Source organism: Haliotis asinina, chromosome 12, assembly GCF_037392515.1.
Source record: "Haliotis asinina isolate JCU_RB_2024 chromosome 12, JCU_Hal_asi_v2, whole genome shotgun sequence".
NCBI classification, from domain to species: Eukaryota; Metazoa; Mollusca; class Gastropoda; order Lepetellida; family Haliotidae; genus Haliotis; species Haliotis asinina.
The window spans coordinates 16,181,961-16,199,280 of record NC_090291.1 but is presented as its reverse complement, the minus strand read 5'-3'; the positions used below and the strand labels follow the sequence as shown (position 1 = coordinate 16,199,280).

Sequence of the window (17,320 nt, the reverse complement as noted above, 5' to 3'; positions counted from 1 at the left end):
ACAAACACTGATTGAAGTTGACTCCCCTAAACATATCCATGATTCCCACTCATGACACAAAGGTGTCATAGTGACTGCTAAATTTTTATGCCAAGGGGAAACACAGTATGCATTTGGCTAGTTATGTCCTTATAATGGAATGTCCATCTAAAAATATTTAGACTAATTGTAGAAACCATGAAATGCTGCAGTGCGAAGGTGAACTATCCAGTTATCAAGATTAAATGGAAGCAACTGATAAGCTGTCTTTGATTGGCTGATTTGCCCCACTCAGCAATGTTCCAACTGTATGGCGGCAATCTGTATATAAGGGAGTTTGAACCAGCCAGTGATCAATATCATGAGCATTGATATACACAAATGGGATACAATGACCACCTGATCGCTTTTAGTTACCTTTTTGTTTTACGATTAGGATGGGCTGCTGAAGACCAATTCTAACCCAAGTCTTTGTGGGAAAATTTGCTGTCATGTCTGTTTTTAGAGTATGCTACTGGGATTGCAACAAATACACTATGTGGTGAATATGATATGTGTCATGAGTACTGGGTAATAAATACAAATAATTATTCACAAATGTAATTTTGTAGTTAAGTGATTGATGCCCAATATGGAACACCCATGTTGACCATTAATTTGTCATAGTAATAAGTAGTGATCTGACATGACACTCAAATTAGGTATGTATCACACTAATGGTTATAGTCCACAGTGCCATGTGCAGCCATTGCAAACGAACATACTTTGCACTACTGCAGTGCCAGTACCTATTCCATTCTGGCATAACTCACTTAGATAAGGGCTCAAGTAAAATATGCTCAGATGTACAATTATAAATATTCAGTCATATTCAGTTCTGGTAGCCACGAATAATGAATTGTATTCATGAAGGTCTATGGTTTGATTCACCGAATATGTGAGTGTATCATATATTCTACTTCATACCAAGTTCTTCTTGTCTTCATATGCTCGTGCTATCAGCCTCTGGTTTGACTGGCCCAGCCTCTTTTATGAACATTCATTTGGCTGGATTATTGCTAGCTGTGAACAAAAAAAATCATAAGATCATGCATGTTCTTTTGTTGTGAAGACAATATTCTGCCTGGCTGTATTTTTAAGTTCTTTACTTTCCATTTTCTTCCGTCTTTCAAAGTGATGAATCTTGCACACCTCCTGAATGGGATCAAGCCATTTTGATTGTCAAGGACTATCATCTCAAGTTTGTGCCAGCTCCAAATGTTGTGAGTATAAAACTATTTACTTTACAACTGATGGAGGGGAGACGACCTGTCACCAAGTTTCAGAGTAAATGCAGCTCACTTTAGCCACAACTTTAGCCACTGGCTCAATACCTCAGACTGAATATTATGTCATGGTTTTTGTTAATTGTGTATCGAACGGTCCCTACTACATCTGTATAATATTATTACTCACATTGTGAGTGATTAACAGTGCTACTAGTTACACCAGTGATGAAAAGTGTACAATCAAGGGAGTGGGTGAGTGAGTTGAGTTTTATGCTGCACCCAGCAATATTCCAGCTACATGGTAGTAGTCTGTAAATAATCGAATCTGGACCTGACAAGCCAGTGATCTATAGCATGAGCATCAATCTGCAATTGGGAACCGATGACATGTGCCAACGAGCCTGGCTACCCGATCGCATTAATCGCCTCTTACGACAAGCATAATCACCTTTTATGGCAAGCATGGGTTGCTGAAGGTCTATTCTACCCTGGATCTTCACGTGTCATTAGTGTGCAAATGTCAAACAGATGTTAAATATCCAAAGACAAGAAAACTGTCAATGTCTACTTTTCCAAGTTCAGGAATACAGGCATTTCAGGTTTCAGCTTGATTTATGTAGATATATTGTGCCTTGTGTAATGTGATTTGTGCTTAACACATTTTTTGCTAAACGAAAAAAAGGAAACTCTGCAGCACATAATCAGGTGAATGCTTTCTTTCATTCTTTTTCAGACCGACTGTGAATTTGTTCTTGTCATCGGCAAGTTTTCACTGTTAGATGTTCATGATGGGTTTTACAGCAAGAACACAGCTAGAGATTGGTAAATGTCAGCCAATATGTAGGCCTTACATGACGATATGTGGTTTTGTGTTGACTTAGTCATCTAAGGTGCAACAGGTCACTTGCAGAATTACCTCCCTTTGGTATACCACCTCCCTATGGTTGAGTTTGAATCCTGGGTCATATGTTTCTTGATTGATTAAACTCATTCATTCAAAGAAATAATAGTCACTGTATCAGCTATATTTTGTTGCTGTTGCTTTTAAGGATAATGGCATCTTTTTACCAAAAGACAAGTCATGACAAATATTTGATTTACATTGTATTCCTTCTGAGGTTCATCACAAGCCCCATTGACATAATCTTCTCTTGATCACTGATTGCGTTAGACCATTTAGTTCCCAGGAAGTTTTTATCCCAAAGCACCTATTGTTGTCAATAAATCTTAGTTTGTTTGATTGGCATTACTAGAAGCTGGTAAGTGATAAGAGGGTAAGATTCTTTATGGATAACAACTTCTTTATTGCATATGATGCGACGTTTCGGTATGGATCCTTATACCGTTGTCAAGCAAGCGTGGAGTAATACATCACAGAACAGACCTATATACATGGACAGGGATAAAGTAATAACAACACGTAGGTATGAATCAAATTATGCTGGGACAGTGTAGAGATATTATCCAAAAACCACAAGGACTTCACCCAAAGAAAACTGGCAGAAGCAGTTCAAATCAGGAGACACAAGCCCTCAATCAACAGAGATCAGGAATATCTCATCCCAACTGCATACAATGAACTCATAAAATAACAGATTAGAGCTCACCAGCCACCATTACTAATTACCCTATCAGCCATGTATACTTTGTCACCGCTACAGCCACTATTGGCTTCCTCTTATTGTCTCATCAGTACTACCACCCATTGTTGTTGTTGTTAATCCCCTGCCTTTGATTCATACCTACGTGTTGTTATTACTTTATCCCTGTCCATGTATATAAGTCTGTTCTGGGATGTATTACTCCACTCTTGCTTGACAACAGTATAAGGATCCATACCGAAATGTCGCATCATATGCAATAAAGAAGTTGTTATCCATAAAGAATCTTACCCTCAAATCTTAGTTTACATTTTAAAATAACAACAAACTCTAATGGAACTTCAGTAATGTTCAATAAACCTTTTGAACAACAAATACACTTGACGTGACATTGTGCAACTGGATTCCTGTGGTGTTCTCTCTCGAACACTAACACTAACAGTCATAAGCCTATGAATTTCTATCTTTGCTATGTTATCTACTCCATCTATCGTAAACAGGCATGAATTTTCTGGGATCAAAGCACTGACAGTATTGTAACCACAGCTGGCAATTCAGAAACGACAGCCAACCCATGACAATATGTTTGTTTACGCTGTGAAAGTAGTCCCTGAAATTTGCATATGACCTTTGCATCAGTATCCAGATATGACCCAAACTGATACCGAAAATATCTGTTGCCTTTGTTCTGCTGAGAACACTATCCACTGTATGATAAAAGTAGTGAACTACACTGAAAAGCCCAGTTCAACTGATACCATGGAGGACCGTTTCACCCCAAGTATAAATGTTCAGAATCATGCAACCATAAATACATGACAGGAATAGAAAAATATTAGGTTTTAAGGGACCATTCATGATGTATTGCTGGTGGGGAGGGGGTCATGATGATTTTTATGGAGTTGCTGCCCCCCACCCCTCTAAAATTAATGAACAAAGAACAAAGTGACACCCAACCCCCCACACCCACCCCCTTACTTGTCATGTACAATATCAGTTACTCTTCCCCTCCCCAACCCGCCAGAACAGGTGTACAAACTTGATGACCCCCTCTTCAAATCATCATCACCCTCATGTAGCCATACGTTATGAACGGTCCCTAAGTGTGATAAAGATGCTGAGGTTTGCCCCTGTAACTGAAAAAAGATCTATGTGAACAAAGGTCAGATCACTGTGAGGTAGATGGCACGCAGTTCTTGTTTTGAATGTATGCCTGCTTCTGTTCGTTGTGATTTGCAATGGGGGTGATAGTAGTAGAAATTGTACTAGTAGAACCATGGTATTTTGCCTTCAGTTCAGTATACTGTGATGCAGTCCAAAAGTTTGGTATGTTTGGTTTTCTGTCATTTTGCTAACCTTTTAGAAAGGTGTTAAGTTATCAAATCATTTTGTCAAAATTTATGTATATGTCTTTCTTTGTTATGCTGCCTCAATTTACCATTAAGTAAGTTCTCATGTACCGAACCAAAACGGACCAAACCGAAGGCATTGTACAGCAAGACATACCATACTGTAGTAAGAGTGTACCGTTTCACCCCTGATTTGTGAGTGAGTGAGTTAGTTTAGTTTTATGCAGCGCTCAGCAATATTCCAGCTATATGGTGGCGGTCTGTAAATAATTGAGTCTGGACCAGACAATCCAATGATCAACAACATGAGCATCGATCCGTGCATGTGGGAACTGATGACATGTGTCAACCAAGTAAGAGAGCCTGACCACCTGATCCCTTTAGTCGCCTCTTACGACAAGCAGAGTCGCCTTTTGTGGCAAGCATGGGTTGCTGACCTATTCTACCCCGGGACCTTCACGGGTCCCTGATTTGTAATACCCTTTCCATGGGTATCTGTGTCAAATCTACTGTGCACTTAGTATTTTCAAGAAATCATGTTTATCACTTAGCATTTTCAAGAAAGCATGTTTATCACTGCTGATAACCTGAGTGAGTGACTTTAGTTTTATGCCACACTGAGCAACATTCCAGCAATAAAGAAAGAACAGTGTCACAAGATATTGTTTTGAAGAAAGAAATCTCTAACGTGATAACACTGGGAACATATTCATCCATACCGTTGCCATGTTAACCATGCATTCGGCAAGTATAACACAGGTTCAAAAATCCCACCGCCAGACAGCCGGGACAAGTCAGTTTTAATTTTGGGCAATCAAATAATGATATCTTACTTGGCCGTGGACTACTAGATGATTTCCACTTATGGTTCCAAACTGCAAATAATCTTGGATTTCATTTCATATCAGCTGATAATGAAGCTATTAAAGTTTGCAATAATAATAATAATAAAGTAGAGCTGGTAGAGAGTTAAATTATCACTCTTCGATAAATAATCCAGTATACATTAAATCACGCATTGTGTCATAAAATCAGGGCAAGTGGAAACTTTGAACAAGTCACTTGCCCTGTGACAAGTGGCTTCTCAAAATACTTTATAACCCCTGTATAAGCAATAGGCATTCGAATAATTATATCTTCAGCAGCCTATGCTTGTCAACTAGTGGGGATCAGGTAGTCTAGCTCAGTGACTTTGTTGATGCACATAATGTTAATCACTTGGTCCAAGATTGATTGTCGAAAGAGCACCATCAGATATTATTATCTACAGACCACCATCTTTTAGTTTTTGGAGTGCAGTGTTAAATATCAAGGAAAGAAGGAAAAATGTTTTTTGAGCGTACGTTTCTTATTTTCTTCAGCATGGCGGATCCACAAGTACAGGCGGCAGTCAAAGAAAAGTGGACCCAGTGGATGTAAGTTGTGTACCGTGACTTTGCCAAGTTTATTAGGGCACATGAAGCGCACATCTAGGCATATTGTTTAGAACAGGAGTGAGACGTTTAAGATTTAATGTCACCACGCAATATATCAGTCATATAGTGATGAGATTAGATCATGATACAAGCAGACTCATCAGTAGTCTGGTTGGTAGGAATATGGAATTTGAGAAAACCATGGAAACCCCAACAAAATAATCCAAGATGGCTGCCACAGTGTATGGTGACCATAATGTGTGAAGCATAACTCAGCATTTCACAGATATCCAAATATGGCAGTCAGGACATCACTGTGACTGGTGACATGACCAGGCATAATGCCATTTGTGCTTTGGTATTGTCTCTTATGCATGCAGTCCATAATTCTCTGACAAATTCAACTAACTGAATATTAAATGCGGTGATTTTATTAATACTGCCTTTGCTTAGATTTAACAAAGGGTTTTTTGGTTGAGGGGGTGGTTTGGTTTGGGGGTTTTTTTTTTTGGTTTTTTTTCAGATTTCTTACTGATGATGGATATTCAAGACTGTTATATTACAGGGCAGAAACGAAAGGCATGGAGTCCTACAATGATGAGTCTCAATATACTGGCTCCTGTCAACTGAGTCAGCTGCTGGAGGAGATAGGACAGCCAGACACACAGAACCACACACAGACAGAGGGAAGCTTCCATCCCAGCGACCATGACGACAAGATCAGTCGACCAGGTAGGACCAGTTAGTCAATCAGAGGTGACTAAAGTGGAAGAGGATGACCTTCTTGGCAAGAGTGCCCATGGCCCGGTTCATTAAGCTGACGCAATTGCTTTGGAGACTTATGGTGTGCAAGAAGCATTTTATCATGTGAATCCCAGTTCAGTCATTATTGTGCTATGTTTGCTGGTGCCTGTTGGTTTCACCAATCTGGTATACCTAGCACATGGAGGACCTTCATCTTTCAGGGCTACCTTGGATGTAGTTTTTCATATAATATTGTATAGCATGGAGTGGTAAACCTGGTCCCTATGGCACACCGCGACTTTAGCTCAGAGACTCTCATAAATCTATGTGAAATTATGGGACTTATGGCCACCTTTCCACTTTATGCAAGGGGTCAGGGCCTAGATTTTCGAAGCTCTCATAGCTCTAAAACAGTCGGAAGATAATGTTAATGTATGCCACGTACGACTATCTTAGCTCTGAGAGAGCTTTGAAAAGTCTAGGCTGTGGTCTGTATTACAGAAGCTGGGCCCAGCAAGCCACTGCCTGCAAGAGGTCAACATGGTGAGGCTGTGTCAACAAGAGGTCTTTCTGGTGAGGCTATGGCATCAGCCTTGGCAAAGATGAAACAACCAACGCCAGTTGAAGACTTGATTATCTCCCCTGAAGAGTTAGCGATCCTTGAGGGCCTTGAAGGTATGGACAGATAACTCAGAGTTCAAAATTAATTCTTTGAGGTAGCAAATTAGCTATTTAAAATCCTGTTTTGCCACCTGAAAGGAGAACAGATTCAGACACAACCAATTTGTTTCTTACTAGCCTTGTGTGTTGCTGGTATTGCCATTGTTCAGGAAAGGACCCTGATGTGGTCTGGTTGTAATTCTGCAGCAGTGAGTGGTGACTTGGTTTGTGTGACAGTAAATCTGAAAGTATAAACCATTGCTCATAATATCGATCTCTGATTGTAATTGGTCCATGCTTGAAATTTACCTTGGCCGTGACATGGCTGGAATAGCAACGAGGGCAAAATTTAACAAAACTTGAAAAACTAAATATATCGTTCTTTGTCTAGGTAGGTCCAAGGACTCAAGGAAAGATTGTGTAATGTTTAATCGTGTAGATTTTTCTAGTTTTTGGTGATACTTGCAGCTGTTTACGTGAATAATTGGCTTAATGCTGCAAAATTAGAATATACGTTGTTTTGGTTCTACTTCATTACTAACTTATGCATGTTTATGAATTTTATTTCAATGTTAGATTGATACTGTGTGCATTTTTCCGTTTTGATATTAAACTTCATACATAAACAATACTGTGGTCAATTTGTAGTCCGCCATGATGTTGCTGGTTTATTGCTAAAAGCGGTGTAAAACTCACTAGTTCAATGCTTATGTTCATTTGTCCTTTTCATGGCTTGATTTGGTGCTTTGTTATTTGCACTGGGGCAACCCAATATTGCAAAGCACAACCCAGTTATTGGTCAAACTTAACCCAGGTGCAAGTTAATTTTTCTGAGAAATAAATGAACAATAAATCTGATTACATAGATATGTTAGCTAATTTTTCTTCTAAACCTTGAACAGCTGTGACACCAAAACATTGCTATTAAATAGATACGTTTCCACTAACACAGATCACGTAATCAGGGATCAGCTGTGTCTGCTATGTTTCATGGGTACTACATTATGTGCAACGAAAACCTCTGACATTTTAACTGGAATCTGGTGCAGCTAGGTTTTTATCTTAAGTTGCCCCAGGTGCAAGTAGGTTAACATCTTGTAAGTCAAGCCCTACATCATATTTTGAGCAGTTGCATTGTTAAAAAAATATACATTTTCAGGGCTCCAAATAAGGTGTGTACTTGCATATTTTACTCAATAATAATCACATTTACTCAATTAGTTAGAAATCTGGGAGGACAAAAAAGTGCATAACAATCACTTAAATAATACCTAATACCTGTAATACCTTGCATACATTACTCAATAAATGAAATTGGCTTTGATTTGTCGTCTTTCCCAAACTCTACAACAGCACTAGCTAATGGAAGGCGATGCCTATATAAACATATACTATTGTATAGCTGTAGCCACTGTCTGGGGTTTACTCTAAAGGTCACATGACTTCCATGTTGAGTATTTAGAAGTGGCTGTTAAATGTTTGGCAATATGACAAATACTGGCAACTACTGAGATTCCTTTAGAAGAATTAAGTACCAATAAGGATTCTTTTCTTTTAACTGGTGGGAGTCTACAAAATGATACTTACGGCTCAAAAAATGCAATTCATCATACGTAAACAGACATTTGAGTAAATACCCAATTGCTTGAAAAATTGTTTTGGAGCTCTGCATTTTTCATGATAGCTGTGATATTGCTGGAATGTTGCTAAAAGTGGTGTTAAAGTCACCCACTCAATTTTTAAGTTCAGTTTTCCTTGTTTTGCCAGAATGGAAAGAAGACTACCATCCCCCACCTTCCCAGGATACAAGTAGTTCCAGTTCCTCAAGGCCAAGCTTCTCACAACCCACTCTGACAGAGTCTCCTAGGAAGAGGGACCACACTGGTGCATGTAAAAATTCTAGCAAGACACAAGACAAGAATAAACTCCTCCAGCCAGTAACATCAAAGCTTACCATTACACTAGGTACTAAAGGTAGTCAGAGTACAGCAAGACAAAATGTTTCTTCAGATGAAAATAGGTTCCCAGACAGTCAGATTCAGGCCAAAGAAGCTTCTTTCAGTCAAAATGTCCGAGCAAATGTTGATGCAGATTGTCAGCAATTTAGCAACAAAAGAGCAGACGGTCAAGAAACTTCCACAGCCAAAGAAGAAACTATCCTTAAACCAAGTAGTTCAACAAACACAAGACCTGGATACTTCTCTATCGAGGGGATAAGTAAATACTTGATCAACAATGAAAGTGAACAAGATAAGGAGATATCTGCAAGTCAAGGAAAGTCAAGTACAAATGAGCAAGTGATACAGGAGACTAACACTGAGGATCGATCACCAGAAAAATTCAATGAAGAGTACCTGAAGTTTTTGGATTCATCTGACAAGTCCAAGAGTGGATGTCAAAAGAATTCGACAAACACACCCAAGGCTGCTCATAAAAGTGATTCATCTGACAAATCTAAGATGGCTGATAAAAGCGATTCATCTGACACATCTGAAATGGCTGATAAAAGTGATTCATCTGACAAATCTGAGATGGCTGATAAAAGAGATTCATCTGACAAATCCAGGATGGCTGATAAAAGCGATTCATCTGACAAATCCAAGATGGCTGATAAAAATGACATCTGTGTCATTGATGTGGTGACCCTATGTACTCTGCCAACGGTAAGAGTAATCCAACTTTCATTATTGCACTTTGCCTTGGTGTTACCATGACATTTGCTCATGTCAGTCAGCAGCATATGTGAGCTATGGTTGATGCATGTAGTTATACCCCTTTTTAATAGATTGCGATGTTGATAACTGGATTGTCTGGTCCAGACTCTATTATTTAGGGATCACCGCCATATAGCTGGTATGTTGCTGAGTGCTGCGTTAAACAGCAATGAAAAATGTTAGCAAGAACTGCTAATTATGGGTTCAAATACGAGATTCTTATGGATCCTTGGTGCATCACCAAAGTATTCTGTTTTTGTGGCAGTTTTTTGAGGGGGACAAAGATGACATACCATCATAAATACCTTTTACTTATTAATTCTGTCATGTATGTTCTTCCAGGCCTGGCACAAGCCATGTGCAGACTCACTGGAGTTTTCTTGTTCCCTGCCGGAAGATTCTCAGAACTCTCAAGACTCACAGATCTTGATGAGGTCACAGAGTTCACAGATTAGTGCACATGCTGACAGAGAACTCATCACTGATCAAACAGCAAACAACCTTGATTCAACTCAAAGTGAGAGGAACACTTCTGGGAAATTGTCTCCTTTTTTGAGGATGGATTTGATATCAGAAGAATGTCAGTCTGAGGTACAGGCCAGACACACACAACTTGTTAGCCAAGGAAAAAGTACACAACCTGATACGAGACGAGTCTCCTTTGCCCCATCTGCCTTGATGAAACGTCCATCAGCAGATCTTGACAAGGTCGGTTCCACACAACCCTTTGATGTGGTGAATGACTCCACTTATTCCATGTATGAAGATGCCAAATCTCATTTGTCCAATCCAGATTCTCCTCGTCCATCATCAAGTCATCTTGACTTCCCTGAATCCCAGCCATTTGTGCCTTCCAGCGAGGATTTGTTAAGCTCTGATTCTGTGGGGGAAAAGAACAAAAGCAGCAGCAGTGATCAAAGTTCCAGAAAGGACTGTACTGACGATTGTGATTCGGTTGAACATCTGACTGAAGCTTGCTCAAGTCGATACAGTGACTCCTTAATAAATGACACTTCCTTCCATCACTCCACACAGACGTCTGGTGTTGCGAGAAAGTCAACACCAGACTTTCTCATTTCACCAATCAGAAGAGTCACAAGAAACGGCAGACTTGACAAATCAGACAATGGTGATAAATCAGGTAGTGTCATTGTGAATGGCAATGCCCTCTATTTCCCTCAAAGTCAGCATTCTTCAGGTGTTGTAGAGTGTGAAGTCCAAGAAGAAGAAGGTCAGAAACATTCAGTTGTTGGCAAAGCTGTTGCCAAACGTTCTTTGGATAAAGATGCATCCCAGTCTTCAGCTGTAAAGGAACAGTCTTTGGACAAAGCTGTATCCCAGTGTCTACAATATGTAGACAAAGCTGCATCCCTATCTAAGTCACCTGCTCATGATCATCCAAGTTTTGATGAATCTGATTCTTTGGAACATATCCCACTGTCACATGGACTGTGTAAAGATGGAAATACGGGTACTATGGAAACAGTGCAGGAACTGAGTACCCCTGAAACTGATGCAGAAACCTCAACCACATCTGTTGTCTCAAGATCTAAATGTAAAAAGAACTTCCTTCAGTCTAGTCAGAAAATGTCAGATCCTGAGACCTCCTTCAGTAGAAACAGGAGAAAAACCGTCACAAATTCAAAAGGACAAATGATAGAAAAATCAGTTCAGTCACCTACACTTGACAAGCAGAATCAATCCACTAAAGAAGCAGACAAAGATCAGTCAGAAGTAAAATCTGACTCTGAAGTTATTATTGAGGAATACTCTACCGATTCTGATGTGAGCAAGCAAAATGCACAAGACCAAAGCCCAAAAGATACATTGAAAAGCGGTGGAGACAAGACTGCACCAGGTGTTGAAACCACTGGAGTAGACGTGAGTGTCAACATGGATGTGCACAGTGACCAGATAGCTGGACCTTCATGCACAAAAGGTGATAATGAGGATGATTGTATCATCCTGGTGTCAGATGAGGAAGAGGAACATAAAGGGAAGGCAGCAGGGGCAGCAGAGCCAAGATCTGGCAAAGAGCTGACTCTCTCGAAGAGTGGGAAGACTGATACACAGAAACCCGCTGACAAGCATCCAAGCAGTCCAGGATGTCCTAAGGTTGTGGACAAATATATCACTACAAGAAGAACTCGGTCCTCAAAACAAGATGATGACGGCAGTTTGGCACTACTGAAGCTGAGGAGCTCCAGACTTCTTGGTCCAGGTCCCGAGGGCAATGCTTTAAGTCAGACCAAAATATTGCCAAAATGTACCCACAAAAATATGGAGAAAGGAACAGCGAGACATGGACATGAGAAGTCTGTTATTGGCAGGAAGGGCAAGAAGAGGAGTAAACTTAAACTTAATGAAATTCCTGAGACTAGCAGAGATGAAGAGGAACAAAGACCGGACCATGGTCAGATGAAGTACAAAGTCACTGAGGACAAGGATTCAGAGAGGAATCCAAGCAAGAAGAAGAAAAGGAGGGAAGTTGAAATAATGTTTGAAAAAGCAGTTGAGAAGTATGGTTTGATTGGAAATGTGCCCAAAGGATGGCAGGATGAAAGATGTTGTCTCAAGCATCAGGAAAGTCTCAGCAGAGCTAGCAAAAATAATGAAGAAACTGGCACACAGGAGGAACTTGGGGATGGTGTTTGCAAGTCACGAGAGAGAGAGTGTCATCCTGGCGAGGAACACAAAGCCATGCATCCTGGTGGTGAAACTAGAAGTAAACATGGAGAGGGTCCTTCCAAATTGCATCAGTCACAAGTGAGAGGGACTCATCCTCATAAGGGCAAAAAACATACACATGCTCTGTATGGAGCAAGTCAAGATCATGTTGAGGAGAGAGGCGTACTTGATATAGCTGACCATCTTGACATTGAAAGTATTCCAGTACATTCACAGAAGGATACAAGGGATTCTAAGCTCAGGAAGAGGCAGATAAAAGGTATGGCAGTGCCATATTGTGGAGGTGAGCAGGGAATCTATGGCAAATACATAGAGGTGGTTTAAACTTTGACAAATCGATGGCATAGTGGACAAATGCATGTTGAGAAGTTTTCAATGAGTGATTTGGCTCCTAGAGGAAGTCTGAAAACTTAGCTTAATGTAGAAAATTTGATATTTGGCTTTTTGTTAACCTTTAACCAGATTGGTCAGTTAAAGAGTCTTTGTTAGGAGGGGCAATAGAGTAGTGTAATGGTTGAAGCATCTGCTTGTCACACCGAAGACCTGGGTTTGATTCCACACATGGGTACAAATTGTGAAGGTGTAGTGTACTTTGATGTGATATTTCTGGAATAAATTCAAGGATGAGCTGGTCCAATGTTCATGATGGTACATCTGCTATTTCATTTAGGCGATAACACCGGAAATTGGCCAACACGTGATATTTATCGACATTGTAAACACAAAAGTAAACCAAAGGGGTTTTAGTATCTGCACTCGTTTACATCGAATACGGACACAGCAGTGAAGTGTCATCAGCTGGCCGTTTCAGCTGGTTCTCATGGTAGCATCTGGAGCTGCTCATTTGTGACGTCATTCTAACTTTACGTCACAATATGATTTGAATGACGTCACCACTGTTGATGACACAACAAAACAATTGTTTACGTGTCAATACGCGGTGAATAGTCTTTCAGTTTCCGGGAATCTAATACCATTTAATCATGTTTTTCAACCAATCAGATTACAGAACATAGTAACAGTAGTATAGGGAATAGGGGTTCTGGACCACTTTCAAGAAATGTCTCTACAAAGCCGTATTTAGTAAATAAGGCTTTGGTTGGGACCTTAGATCTTGCTACTATTACCCCTACTACAGAAAGGTTGGGTGTCTATGAAACAGTTTACCGTGTATTGGTTGGAGGTAACACTGTGCCGTACGGTACGATCAATAATTCTTCTCTTACAAAACCCCTACCCGGCCCACCCCTCAAGTAGTATAAGTTAGGTTCGTCGGCTTTTATATCCACTTTATCTATGTTGTAAGTTTTGACTGACCATATAGGATCGGTGGCTCGCTTACGGCTATCGCCCTCGTGTTCCCCCGGCTGGTATAGATACCTCACTAGGGCCCTATCTGGTATCTGTTTCTCCTTCCCACGCAATGGAGCGGCCGACTCTGCAACTATTGATTTTAGTTTGATAGCGTCTGCCGGTTTCTTACCGGTGAGACGGGTGACTTCATGGTTGATTGCCGACACCACCTTGGGTAACCTCGTGACCCATTCAGTCGATCGTTTTCCAGGGGTGGCCATCTCCCTAGCATACTGATAGCCGAACAAGCGCTCAGCCAAAGTCCTATTAAATCTCTCAACTATGGCTTGGCTGCGATGGGCTCCGGCCGTGCCACGCCTGACCTTTGTATCGTGTTTGGCTAGCAGTTGTGACACGGCACCCATGAACTCCCGTCCGGGGTCAACTTGCAGCTCTGTTGGCCACGTCAGCGGACTGCGTTTGTATATACGTTCGAATCCTCTGGCTACCTGGGCCGAATCTTTCATGGTCAAGGGATCGGCTTCCTTGTAACGACTGGCTACGTCCACTACGGTTAAGGCATACTTGTACCTCTTGTCGTGGGGTAGGAACAGTAGGTCTGCCTGGTGAACGCTATTAGGTATGTTAATACCGAACCTCCTTCTAGGCACGTAGCGTGGTGCCGGCAAATAGATCTGCCACAGGGCTTGTTTTTCAAGCCACGCTTTGGCTTCCTCCGGGGGTACTCGCGCTATTTTAGCTAGCTTATCTACTGCGCTAGCTCCTTTCCAGTACCCACGCGGGCTGTAGTAAATAGCCTCAAATTTTTTCATGTCCATACGCGTATGTGTTTATCCCATCAATAGCTATCCAACGTTTCGTGTCCATAGGCGACAGGGACGTCTTGTTTATAGTCAGTCCGTATATCTTATGTCCATCACTTCTAAGTGTGTTCATTTTATGTCTAAAGGTACGGGTCTTGAACAGGGCTTCCTTGAATCTGGCGTGTTTGATGTGTTGTTTCACCACATACTTCTTAACCCCCTTAGCCTTCCGGATCTCACTATTGTCGGCTTTCAGTATGGAGTACATCTTAGGTCTCAAACCTATATACTCGGCTATGGGCGTGCCAGCACACTCGTCCTTCATCTTACCTAGGACCTTTTTATTTACCGTACTATGTATGGCATGGGTCTTAGGGTAGTCGCTGGTGTCGTATAAATCGAGGTGTTTTTTCATGTCCTCGTACACGTCCTCGGTTCGAATCTCCATCAGCAGGGAATCCGTGTCAGTGTACAGCACTTCACACCTGTCGCCGTACTGTTTCTTGAGCTCGTTGTAGTAAAAGTCGTACATCAGGTGTTTGGATAAATCGAGGATGCTCATCCCCACGTAAACAGGCCGGTTGAATTTTATGTGGCTTTTCTTCATGTGTAGGGCAACCAGGTTGTCTGTGAATATCTTACTACGGTTGAATGCAGGACTGGCTATCAATCTCCTGAGCTTGTCTTCCTCACTCGACCGAACCAGCTTCACGGTCACGCGTTTCCTCAGGTTCTCCATAGTCTTACCAAACACCGAGTTGTTCATGAGCTTGTAGAGATTTTTCTCAAAATCACTGGTGGCTTTTTTTCGTAGGTCTGTGTTCATTCTGATGTAGGGCTCCATCCATGGACTCTGGTCGAACATGAGCACCCTGTGTATTTTGGTCAGCCTCATACCCAACGACAGGTACAGCTGTAGGTTGCGATAGTGAACGATGTACTTGGTCTTATTCATTAAGTTAGGCACGAGTTTTTCAACGTCTGTCACACGCCCACCTGACAAGTTATGTTGGTACTCAGACATCCAGTCTGGGTTAACCCTCATACGTTCGGGGGCCAGGGGGTAGCTGTTGTGCGATGTGTGTAATTCCTTGGGATACTCTAAGTCAACCTCGAGGATATAACCTTTGTTCGAATCTGGTGCAACCCCCATAACATCAACGTGGGGTACCCATTCGAATCCCCCTGTAGGTAGATACTGACTCATGGCCCAGCCGTACAGGTTGTTTGCGTCGAGGTAGAGAATGTGATTGGTTGGTTTGTTAGGATCGTAACCTTTCACGTATTGATTATTTGCTTTCGCGTATCGTTTGGATGCCATGGAAATCCCACCTCGCAAACCTTTCTCAATGAATAGGTGCATGTCGTAATCTGTGAGCAATTCCAAATTAACTCCGGTCTTTTTAAGAAAGGCGTCCCACGACAGACCTGGGCTGGTGTAATACCATGCGGGGTCGAGTTTATACTGCTTGAAACATGTCCGCCTAAACGTTTCAAACACGTCGGCTAACAGCAGTACATCTGTCCTCAAGTACAGGTCGTGATAATCACCCAGGTTCTTACAACCCAGTTTATTCCATACGTTAGTCGCGTGCGAGTAATCATCTCGTGAGACGGACGCCTCATTCAGCTTGCTATAAAAGCAGTCAATAGGGGGTAGTCTGGTCTCGGTGAACTTAGCCCAACTATCCATGTACTCATAGGGGTACACACCCTTCCTCATAAGCAGGGGTCTAGTCTCGGCGTCTGTGTATCGATCGGTGATAGGGAAGGTATTGTTGGCCTTGACCAGACTGTCGAGTGACGACAGGAGGAACTGAAACGAGTCAATGAACCTAAGTCCGTTTAAGCTGAAGGAGATGTATCTCTCCATGTTGTTGGGGATGCACGTTATATTACCATCGATTTTCGCGATGGCCTGCATGATCAAGTGTGAGTCGTACCCTCTCAAGTTGTGAAAGACAACGGGGATGTTTATTGTCTTAGGGTTGATTTTAAGCTTGAGGTTGCACGCGTTGTGAGCGGCGCCTCTATACTTACCAGTTATGTGACAGTGATCTCTCACCGAATCACCGTTAAGTGGTGATTCACACACGTGACAGTTAGTGCTACTAGCGTGGGCTAGCCTGTCGACTCGGGTCAGACGCATGGGAGCGATTTTATACAATGCATTCCTAATAATTTTTTCTTCCTCCTGCAAACACTTTAGAAACCTTTCAGCCGCGTCAGGCCCCCTATACACTACCGGAGCTTTCGTTTCCCCGTCACAACGGACGACAATGTATCCAAACGAACAGGCTTTATGCTCTTGTGTTTTGTGGGTGAAGGGAGCCTCGCCGGCGGCACCACTGGGGGTATCCCCCACAACTAAGGCTTCGAAGTCGACATATATAATATAAGGCACAGACATTTGGTTCTTGTGGTTATTGAATTTTAGGATATTGTCACCTTCCTTAGGCATGTCGACTCGTATGGCCGTCTGTCCCACACCTTGACAATCATCCCGGTGGGATTCTAATAAATCAGCTCGGGTGAAGCCATGTAGACATCGTTCACAGAAGTGGGTCTTTCCTTTGTATGCTGATTGGTCATACAACAGCCTGCTAAAGTGTTTTATCCATGTGTAGTGATACTTGTCACCTCGCTGGATCATGAATATATTGATAACTTGGCGATCCTTCACCGGGCTGACCCTGTGTACTATTGTTGTGTTACCTTCGTGCCCAAAGACATTTATAGCCAGATTATTCTGTTTTTCTATTTTAGTGATCTGGGATATGGGGTT

The 17,320-nt window shown here is 41.7% G+C and overlaps 1 protein-coding gene across 1 annotated transcript in view; it reads left to right on the top strand.

Annotated features, from left to right (window-relative positions):
- The window catches only part of LOC137257913 (serine-rich adhesin for platelets-like), a 33,259-nt gene that overhangs the window by 2,924 nt on the left and 13,015 nt on the right, over window positions 1–17,320 (top strand). The window contains exons 3-9 of the mRNA XM_067795416.1: window positions 1,154–1,241; window positions 1,981–2,069; window positions 5,559–5,612; window positions 6,178–6,344; window positions 6,858–7,031; window positions 8,784–9,679; window positions 10,073–12,677. Coding sequence (XP_067651517.1) covers window positions 1,154–1,241; window positions 1,981–2,069; window positions 5,559–5,612; window positions 6,178–6,344; window positions 6,858–7,031; window positions 8,784–9,679; window positions 10,073–12,677 — 4,073 coding nt within the window. The remainder of the gene's footprint in view (window positions 1–1,153; window positions 1,242–1,980; window positions 2,070–5,558; window positions 5,613–6,177; window positions 6,345–6,857; window positions 7,032–8,783; window positions 9,680–10,072; window positions 12,678–17,320) is intronic.